At 37.1% G+C, this 11414-nt stretch overlaps 1 protein-coding gene across 3 annotated transcripts in view; it reads right to left on the bottom strand.

The window, feature by feature from the left end:
• Positions 1–2379: 2379 nt before the first annotated feature.
• CHRM2 (cholinergic receptor muscarinic 2) overlaps positions 2380–11414 on the bottom strand; it is a 108129-nt gene continuing 99094 nt past the window's right edge. For all 3 annotated transcript variants that reach the window (XM_066262371.1, XM_066262372.1, XM_066262373.1), the window contains one exon: positions 2380–9480. In XM_066262371.1, coding sequence (XP_066118468.1) covers positions 8033–9433 — 1401 coding nt within the window. In that variant the 5' untranslated portion in view covers positions 9434–9480 and the 3' untranslated portion in view covers positions 2380–8032. The remainder of the gene's footprint in view (positions 9481–11414) is intronic.

Genomic DNA, 11414 nt, shown 5'->3' with positions numbered 1-11414 from the left:
GGCTCTCTTTTTTTATCGTATCTGAAACTTCCAATAATTTTATTTTTCTTCAGTTCTGCCAATCTTATGATAATGTTGAGCCTCTCACACACTCCATGTTCAATAAAAGGCTTGGCAGGCTTTATCTTCCTGGTATGGATCTGAAAGTTAGTCATGATAAGTGGGTAATCATGCCCATTCATGTCTCCACAGGGTTTGTTTAAAACAGTATGTTGATATGTTCAGAGCTCTTTCCAGCATGACCGAGGGCCAGGATCCATCACCCTGTGGACAGCTGTATGACTACAGAGGAAATCAACACCATGTTGTTCAGAAATGATTACATATGGAAACCATCATGACACAGAATTATTTTTTCATATAAAGCTGTAATTCTGTCCTTTGTCTGTATCTTTGCTGTGGTATTTTGTCTTGGTATTTAAAGCACATGTGACATTATAAGCAGTTAAATTTTATATTATTATTTTTTTGCTTCCTGGAGTAGCAGCATGAACTAAAATAAAAACAAGCTCTATCAAAATAGCAATTTTTAAGTTTGCCTCTCCAAACATTTGTACAAATTGCTTTTAAAACAGAATTAGTAAAGACTTTAGCAAAAGTACTAAAAGAGATGAAGTAAACATACCCAAAATACAAAGAACTCGGATAAAAGAACTTCTATTAAATATTTATTGTTGTTCCTTTGAGAGAGCTTAGAGATAAGTTGTTTGTTATTTTCTCTCACCAAGATGTCATATTTTTATCACTTCTGTTTTATTCTTAACTTTATGCTTTATAGTTATTTTTCTGCTTAAATGCAATATTGTTCAGATTATATATTTTTATGTAGGCTAAGTTATCCAATAAGGTTGAGAAAACATAAAATAGTCTTATTCAGCCATTTAATAACTAGTCATTAAATGAACCCTTGTACTTTTTTAATAATAAGCTAAAATAGTGAGAATTCCAAAAAAAGCAAAAATAATCTGCTTGGTAATCTTCCTTGTTCTGAAAAATTAGACATGAACGCTTGACTTTTTGTTTATTAATCAGAATCCCAGACATTTTGACTGTTTGATAATCTGTTGTATATCTAGAGTAAATATCACTCTACATTTCTATATTATCTATAGGCATAAAGAGCTATGAACCTAAAAAGAATGTCTGAGAGGGATGTCAAAGGGATGTGCTGAGAAATCATCACATATTTCTCAGCATTCTAGATAGTGTTGTTGATATAAAAAGAACCATATTATAGTTGTATAGTGTTTGGGGCCAGCAATGAAGGTACGTATTTGTAGATGTGTTTTCTAGGTTTTATGATGGACTTCTCCAATCTAGGCATGTTTTTGTACCATGATTCCATATAATCATTGTCATGCAGTAGAATTTTTAAATTCAATATCACTTAGCTGATCCAAGAGTTCAATGTCTTCTCTAGCACAGCTCCAAATGCTGGAAGTAATAGAAAGGTTCTACACAGCATTGGAATTGAATGGGAGAAGATATTCGCCAATGATACATCTGATAAGGGGTTAAATATCCAAAATATGTAAGGAATGTATACAATTTAAGAGTAAAAACAAACAATATGATTAAAAAATGGGCAGAGGATCTCAACAGACATTTCTCCAAAGAGAACATAGAGATGGCCAGTGACATATGAAAAGACGCTCAGTATCACTAACCATGAAAATGGAAATAAGACCACAATGAGATATCACCTCACACCTGTCAGAATGGCTATCATCAACAAATCAACAAACAACGTGAGTTGGCAAGGGTGTGGAATAAAGGGAAACCCTGTGCAGTGAGGTGGGAATGCAAATTGGTACAGCCATGATGGAAAACTCTATGAAGGCTCCTCATAACATTTAAAATAGGATACTCATTTTTTATTTGACAGATCCTCCAAGGATATCTACATGTCCAGTAAAGATACAGTTTAAAGATTTCCAATGAATGGCTGGATATACTGTTCAAATACAGAAGATGGGTGCCTTTTTAGTTATTTTTGCAGTCTTCCATGAGTTATTGTGTGAGTGTATGTTTAGGAAGCCAAAGAACTGATTTTCTAGACTGTCACCTATGTTTCACAACTTATGACATTCTGCTTCTTCTGGTTTTTTTTTATGTGTGTGTTTTTGTTTGTTTGTTTTTTTGAGAAAGACTGATATATGTTACATAGTGGAAAATTCTTCCTTTATGATGGGCAGATGTTTTTTCTATCTTAGTAAGGGACTTGCAACCACCTAGTCAGAAATAGCAGTTGACAATTCATCAGTACAGAATTCAATTCAAATTCTAAAAAATGAAATGAGAACAGTTCACTGGAACAATAAGAAACTAATGAGAATTGATAGAAAACTCAATTTTTCCCTTTATTTTTTTCCCCAGAAATGACTTTAGTTTAGATAAAGGACAGCAATTCACAAGGATAGATTGTGGCATGAAAGGAGAAATTATAGGAAGTGACTAGTCATTGAAATATGTCACAATGTTTGAAAGAAACTAGAATTCATTGAGAAAAAAAGTCTCTCCCACACTGCCTGTGTTGGTGTCTAAATACTAATAGAAATCTTTCAAATATTCAATGTTTACAATTTTTCTATTAAAATGAAAGCATCTCTTAGGATTGCACACCCAGTATCAACTAATATAACAATATTTGCTTACTGAAAACTCATGCTAATAACGGGCCAAAGAAAATGTTCTGGGGAATGTAGATAGTTGAGTGGGCAGCAAAGATAGGAAGATGATTGCTGTAGAGAAAATATAGGACACTCAGAAATAAACCACCTCTTTGGTAATTTCTTGGAACAACTTGCAACAATGTACTACACTAAACATTATCAATATTCAATGCACAGGATGCTGTATTGGACCCAAGCTAGAAAAAAAAAAAGGCAGTTAATAAAGTGCTTCCAAAATTTTTACCTTGGTTTTCAGAATGAAAAACATTCTGAAGGTCATCCTTTCCTCCAAGGATGATTATTTTTTATTTGACAAAAAAATCAGTTAATTTGGAGATGAGCGAAGCCACTTGTCAATGAATCAGTTGCAGTTTCATCAGGCAATCAGATGTGAGATCAACACAGCTGTTGGAACCGTAACAGCTTGGAAGGTTCTAGTCAGAGGCCGGGCAGAAGAGCAGAAGCAAACAGCATTGTTGTCCCATGGGGTGACACTAGCAAAGATTTATTAATATATTCTTTCAAGAGATATTTAAAATCAACGCCATGCTTTCAAACGTATAAAACAGTTTAAACCATTAAACTTTTATTTGAGTAAGATTTGGGGTTGTTCTTGCACCTCTTCCTTTAAAAGCAAAACTACTTCCTTTGAAAAGTGGGCATATAAAGTCTAATCTTGTTACTCTGAAGCAACATATACCATATTGCATATTCAGCTTTTGTGTATAATATATTTATTTGCATACAGAAATATGTATTTCTATTATACATTTCATTACTTTATTTATAGAATATGTATATATATTAAGCATACAGCATAGTCCAGGAAGATACATTAAATACGCACACAGTTCATGCTGCAGCGTGCACCCTTTGGAGAGAAGCATACTGGGGAGGCATGGGATTGTATATACATGCTGAAAATACACTTTGCACAATTCATCCAGCTTTGGATGCTTTCCTAATCTATTTGCAACACCAGGGCTCTGGTTGTTAAAAGGGGTATGTATCATCAAACTGGGGAAAAGGCAACTGTCAATGAATGAAGTGGGAGAAAGAAAAGTAGATTGCATCTCTATGTGTATGTGGTCATCAGTTTGAACTCTCATCTCAAATCTTCAAGATCAAACAAGCAGTGACTGAACAAACGGTAGGAGTATGTGGGACCTCTGGCTTCCACCTCCTCACTGGAAAGCTTATCTCACATGACTTATTCTTATTAGGTTTTGAATTTTACTTTTTTTTTTAAAGACTTTATTGTTTAGAGCAGTTTTAGGTTCACAGCAAAATTGAGCAAAAGGTACAGAGAGTTTATCCCCCAATCCCCACACCAGCATAGCCTGCCTCCCACTCCTGTCAACACCCTGCATCAGAGTGGTACGTTTGTTATAATGAATAGCTCTACATGGACACATTATTTTTTTTCACCCAACATCCATAGATGACATTAAGGTTCATTCTTGGTGTTGTACATTCTATGGGGCTGGACAAATGTAAAATGACTTATTATATGTTGTCCTAACACTTGGGATCTGTCATTAAATTCATGATGAACTGGTGAAAAGGCAACCATTTATTTTTTCAAGAACTGACCATGCTTTTTCACATATTTCATTGCCTCTTCTTATAAGACCACTCTGTGATATTTACATTATTGCTATGAGAAGAGAAGAAATTCTTGATAGTCACCTTTCCAGTGAAAACAAAGGAGATGACACATACTATTTCTGAAAGAGGCTCTTCATGTTTTTGAAAGGACAAAGGTCAGCTTCAATGGAAACTGATTACATCAATGCAACCATTGTAATGGCCAACTACTAAAACCTCAATTGACTGGACTCTGTGACAATCATAATCGAACATTGAGTTGTTGGAAACAATACACTACGTGCCTGAGCTGTTGGTTCTGGATATGTATATGTGACCTGTGTTCCCAATCTATGAATTACAAATACATCAGACACAATGGATGATGTGCGTCTGATTCTCGATTGGCGAGCGTTACCTTTTTCAAACAGGTGAGTAATTTGCATTGGTGTTCTAGTAGTAATATAGGATTTGTTTCCCACTTATAAAAAGCAAGCTCTAGACTGCCTTGAAATAGACCAGGGTTTCTCAACTTCTGCACTGTTGACATTTTGAGCCAAATAAATTTTAGTCAGGGTCAGGGCTGGGCTATCCTGGGCATTGTGAGCTGTTTAATAGCATCCCTAACCTCTATCCACTAGATAACAACAGTCTTCCCTCCCCACCTCAATTGTGACAACCAGAAATGCCTCTACACATTGTTAAATGTTCCCTGAGGCAACAAAATCATCCCTGGTTGAGAGCCACTGAAGTAATAAAATCCAGCAGTACTTAATGCAAAACTTTGAATACAGTCTCCACATCTTTCTAATCATCTACCATTTGCAGTATTATTTCCATTTTCTTGATTCCAGTTGACAAAGCCATTTTTCTTCACAAATCCTTTCTTTAATCCTTGCTGGCTTTTCTTTCAATAGGGTTGTGATGGCCATGGCGAAGATAAGAAATAAAAGGAACAAAGGGAAGGATGTAGTGGTGATGGAGAGTAACAGACAGTTTGACTCAGAATGAGTTGGATGGTTACGTACAAGAGACCCAAATCCGGAATCCATCTGGAATCCACAATCCTTGAATCCAAACAGTTCTCTTGACTAAAGCTGAATCTACATCATAATACTACAAGTTAATACGTGAAATATTCACCCAGCCAACTGTTGTTTACAGGGAACCAAACACTCCATTGACTTGATGTCCCTTCCACTCAATTTATTCGTCGGTTTGAAGAAATAAAATAAAAATAAATATGAATTTAAAATACAAAAGTTTACATTGATGCAATTGTAGTGTAAAGGAATCTGTTTGAATTAGTGCTGTATGTTCACACTGGAAGATTTGGGGGGAGAAAGGACTGAAGTTATTCAAGCAGAAAGTTGTTTTTATAAAGGGTAAGTTAAGTACAAATATTATTGGCAATTCACTTCCTCCTGACTGTTCTTTTTGTTGTTTACATTGTGCTTTTGTTTAACTCTCAAAATTGTTGAGATGCCATCAGTGGGGCCAGTCACACAAAATAACTAATTAAAGTGCTAAGGTCTACAGCTGGCTCAGCGGTAGAACATTGGCCGGGGCATGTGGAAGTCCCATGTTTGATTCCCAGCCAGGATACACAGGAGAAGCACCCATCTGCTTCTCCACCCTTCCCCCTCTCCTTTCTCTCTATCTCTCTCTTCCTCTTTTACAGCCAAGGCTCCATTGGAGCAAAGTTAGCCTGGGCGTGCTGAGGATGGCTCCATGGCCTCCTCCTCAGGTGCTAGAATGGCTCCAATTGCAGTGGAGCAACGCCCCATAGGTGGAGCACCACCCCCTGAAGGCAAGCCGGGTGGATCCCGGTCGGTCGCATGCAGGAGTCTGTCGGACTAACTCCCCCTGCTTCTCACTTTGGAAAAATATAAAAATAATAATAATAAATTTAAAAAAATAATAAAGCACTAAGTTCTAATACTGACAAGTTCATCATGTGACCCACATAAAGATAAAGTCCGTAAGTCTAAAAGGAAAAATATGAAATTTGAAAAGGCTAGTATAACCTTTATTTCTATTGATGGGGTCATCTTTAGAAAATCTGATTGGAGGACTACATACAACAAATAGAGTAAAACCCACAAGGAATAAAAATAACTAGTTAAATATGAATGATAGAATTATATTTATTTGAGGTGTCAAATTAAAAGTCTCTACATGGACAAGATTCTTGAAAGTCCATTCATGTTGGATAGTAGTTCCAGACATGACTTTTTTATGGTCTAGAATTAAAGAAATACGAGAAATGACACAGGGATAGCCACCTACATTCTTTCAGATGCTACTGAGCTCACCTGGCCTCTGTTTATGTTATCTATGACACATCCATCACAGAGATGACTATAGTTCTATTGATAGAAATTTGGAGTTAAAAAAATGTAGGGAGAACTGACAATTTGCAAATGATGGAATGTGTGGTTTCAGCAAATGTTTTTGAATTATCCTTTTTTTTTCTCAATTGGGTAATAGAATGGTTATAAACAGCCTCATTTGACTACGAACTGAATATTGGCTTTCGGAATGCATTGAGGAGAAGGTCATAATCTCTTCAGACGGACCCAGAAGTCACTGGTGCCACGTGAGTATGTTAATCCTATTCAGAATTCTAAATGAAGAAAGTAGCATCGTCTTCCTGCTGACAAAGGCCAGAAGTTCATGCTTTACAAGTTAGCATTTCATACGTGGGTCAGGCAGATTCAGGTTGAAACGGAATGCCCTTTGGACCTTCTATTTTCTTATCTCCAAAGTTGTCTGGCCTCAGTAAACTTTCTCCAACTGGAACAACCAGTATTTAACCCGCTGAAACCTCAATTAAAAAAAAATCACTTTGGCTTCTTAAGCATGTTTACATACTGGGGAGGCTATGCTATTAAAATAAGAGGCAAGTTTGGGAGAAAACCAGATTGATGAAAGCATTTCCCATAAGGGATCAGAAGTGAACAACATCCTTACAGGCTTTTCATACCCCCACAGAAGGCAAAGGACACAGTGGGCAGGGGTGAAATGCCCCTTTTCATGGCTGTCTCTGGTTAGATTTAGTGAAAGTCCTCTATACCTTGCCTTTACACAGTGTAGATGAGTAAAACAATGAATGCCATAATGAGAAAAATAATGATGTGGTCTAATTGAGTTTTTTTTTGTTTTTGTTTTTGTTTGTTTGCTTTCTTTTGATGGTGGGAAAAAGAAAAGGTTAAAAAAAGCATTTATTACATTGTAATCCTCCAAGTAAAACCATAACAAAAGAATCATATTTGTTTAGCATTCTGAAGATCTTTTATACACTTTTTTTTTGGATTTTCTTTCTTTACTTCCCCATTGTATAATGTCCATTTCATTATGTTCAAGTCTCAATGTTAACTTGTAACTGGTGGCCTTTCATCCTTATATAGACACATATGGGAACAACAACAATGGAAAAGGAGTGAGGTTATTATTCTTCTTGTGCAGAGACTGATAAAATTGTAGATTCAGAAGCCCTTCTTCGAGAGCCTGAGAAAACACAGATCGTTCCTTAAATCCATAGTTCCATCATGTCACATTCATGGTCTCATTGCTGCTACACTGACAGGGTTTATAAGGTGCGAGTTTCTCAGACTGGAGCATAGGCACAAGAGTGTCACTATTGGGCTCCTTAATTGCACGTCCAACATAAGACTATAAAGTGCAATGGCAGAGATTTCAAAGCTAGCTCTTTTACCCCTCTTCTTCTTCCCAAGCTCCCATTGACCACCTTCCTTCGTCCCAAAGATATTTTACCTTGTCGCGCCTATGTTCTTATAATGACACATAAGAAGGTGTTTAAAGGTCTTCTTGAAGGTGGCATTGCACAGTGCATAGCAGGCAGGGTTGATAGTGCTGTTGATGTAACAAAGCCAGTAACCAATGGTCCACACTGTGTTGGGGATGCAGGGTGCACAGAAGGTGTTAATAAGCACCATGACATTGTATGGGGCCCACGTGATGATGAAAGCCAACAGAATAGCCAAGATTGTCCTGGTCACTTTCTTTTCCCTGGAAGGAGGAGGCTTCTTTTTGGCAGGTTGCTTTGTCATCTTCACAATCTTGCGAGCTACAATGTTCTGTTTTTCATCTCCATTCTGACCTGGAGAACCAATGAGCTCTACAGTGGTATTAGTCGGGGTACATGAGTCACCTCTCTGGGTCTTAGTGACACCTCGGATGCACATTTGCTTAGAGTTCTCATCTTTGGAATGGCCCAGGGAAGTGGAAACTGTGTTTTCATCCTGGGTTATTTCATCATCTCTCATATTCGAGGCCACAGCACTGACTGAGGTGGAATCATTGGAACTTTCTTTCTCCTCCCCTGGGACGCAGTTCTCAGTCACAGCCTCTCTGAGGGCTTTGCCATTCTGGATTTTGTTGTGCTCCAGGCCATCGTCACTGCCGGGCGTGTTGTTGTTGTTTGGCTTCACTATGCGTCCTTGGACCAGACTTGGAGACACAGGATCTTGGTTGGCCGCAGGCTCCTTCTTGTCCTTCTTGATCCTGCTCTTGCTGGCCCGGGATATGTGCCAGTATAACACGGTCATGATGATCACTGGCAAGTAGAAGGCTGCAATGGCGGTACCAAAGGTGACGGCAGCATTGGAAAAAAACTGGATGTAGCATTCTCCATCCTTCACAGTCCTCACCCCTACAATGAACTGCCAGAAAAGGATGGCTGGGGCCCAGAGGATGAAGGAGAGGACCCAGGCAGCGGCTATCATCATACCTGCCATTTTTGTGGTCCGCTTGACAGGGTAGGTGAGTGGTTTTGTGACACAGAAGTACCTGTCAAAGCTGATAATGAGCAGATTCATCACCGAGGCATTGCTGACTACATAGTCCAGGGCTAGCCAAAGGTCACACACCACAGGTCCCAAAGGCCAGTAGCCAATCACAGTGTAGAGGGTATACAAGTTCATGGAGAAAACACCAATGATGAGGTCAGCGCAGGCCAAGCTGAACAAAAAGTAATTGTTGACGGTCTGGAGGTGGCGGTTGACTTTGATGGAGACCATAACCAGGATGTTCCCAATAATGGTCACCAAACTGAGGGATCCAGCCACAAGGACAATAAACACTACTTCAAATGTCTTATAAGGACTGGCCAGAGCCAGGCCATTGTTAGAGGAATTTGTTGAGTTATTCATTTTGTGTCCTCTAATCAGTAGCCAAGTAGCCAAATAAACATGTAAACCTGCAGGGAAATAGAATAAAATGAACAGATGTAATATAAGCATTGCTTTAAAATATATCAGATTTCTTCCTTTTGAACCACACTGATCATAATTCTTCCTTCCTTCTGCTCCATGTTTATTGTAACCTACCTGCCCCAGTTAAAAGGGGATTCAAAAGATTGTTTTGGGCTGGCAATATACTTAAAGCCTGACCTAAAAACTGACTAACCCAATGGGAAGACAAAATTATCATTCATCACATAAACATTCCCACACATCATCAGCTCTATGGAACCCTTTTGTTTGCTCTTGGCCAGCCTGTTTTTCTTTCCCATCTCTGCTTCCATTATTTTATGCTGTTCTGTTGTTCTAATTCACTTGTTTGTTTGGGTTACGGTCATTTGAACATCAAGTGTAAAGCCAAGTTAATCATGCTCCTCAGACTATAACCAATAATTTCTGCAAGGTCTTTCTCATGTTTTATATTCCTTTCTTTCATTTTTAATTCTCATATCCCATTATCCCTCCTCTCTTTTAGAGCTTGCTTGAATTGCCTTGGACTGTTTTCTTTGGCTAGCTATGAAACCTTGGAAAATACAGGTTTTTTCTTAAAATTTTAAAAAATAATTATTGAATTTATTAGGGAGACATTGGTTAATAAAATTATACAGGTTTCAGGTACACAATTCTATAATGTATCATCTATATATTATATTGTGTGTTACCCACTATAAGTCAAGTCTCCTTTATGATCTTAATTTATTAAACAATACTGTGTTCTCTCTTTTGTTGGTTTCTATTTTTCACTCAGTACCATGTTTTTATGTTGTTCCAGCTGTTTCAAACATATTTCTTCTAATTCCATAATCAGCAAGTCATGACATTTTTTTTCTTATACATTTCTCTAGCAATGGGCATGTAGATGACCTTACCTGTTTGAAATGGTGCTGAAATAAAAATTTTTACATTGTCGTATGGATTTGCATATGAATTTCCCTGTTGTATGTATATGCTTAGGAGTGAGACCACTGGATGATAGTGTGGGTATAAGCCTTCTTCTGGCGGCCACCATATTGATTTCCTGGATGGCGGCAGCAGATGCTGGTCTGACCAGGTCAGTCCTGTTTCTCATTAACCTTCGCACAATTGTTATGCATCTTCTTAATATTTGCAAACCCGAGAGAAGTATTTCTTTTGGTTTTAATTTGTATTTTCCTGCTTATTAAGGAGGCTGAGCACTTTCTTCATACAGTGAGTTACCTTTTAGGTTTCCATTTTTAGAGATTTCCCTATTCATACCTTGACCCATCAAACACTGGTTGATATACCTGTCTGTGTGTTTTCTTCCTTCACTAGAAAAACAGTGAATTTTGACATCTTAGTCTTTATAGGTCTACCATCCAGCCCACTGGTGATCAGAACATGTTTGTTGAGTCAATACAGGATCAACAATTACTATTATTAATTCAACCCCTATTTACCTAATTATTAGAATTGTTTCAATAATAATTTTCTGTAACAGTACTATTTTTGGTTGTCATTCATACAATTGTTGATTCATGTAATTGATTTGAAGAAAATAATTTCACTAATTCAATCTTTATTCCAATGATTCCTCATTAGGTAAGGTAACTGTAAAATCAGAGTTATGACTTGCTTATATTCTTGCCTTTTCTGTCTCTTCATTAGTAAACTAATGGACATTTTTTTTAATTGAATTATATGTGTATGTATTTCACAAAATGTTAATTTTAATAATTTTTGATTGAAGAATACCAAACATTTATTTTCTGAGGGTTCTGTTTGACACTTTAATTTATTCCTCACATTCATTTTAATAAAACATAAGAGTATATTTTAGTTTTAAAAAGCTTTTTGGTCATTTCCTCTGAAGAATGATGTATAAATATAGCATTTATGTTAAAAAAGAAATAAAACTAATTTAAGCTCTTAT

Source organism: Saccopteryx bilineata, chromosome 2 (genome assembly GCF_036850765.1).
Source record: "Saccopteryx bilineata isolate mSacBil1 chromosome 2, mSacBil1_pri_phased_curated, whole genome shotgun sequence".
Taxonomy (NCBI): domain Eukaryota; kingdom Metazoa; phylum Chordata; class Mammalia; order Chiroptera; family Emballonuridae; genus Saccopteryx; species Saccopteryx bilineata.
Note: the sequence above shows the minus strand (reverse complement) of the source record. Positions and strands in the feature narration are given on the sequence as shown.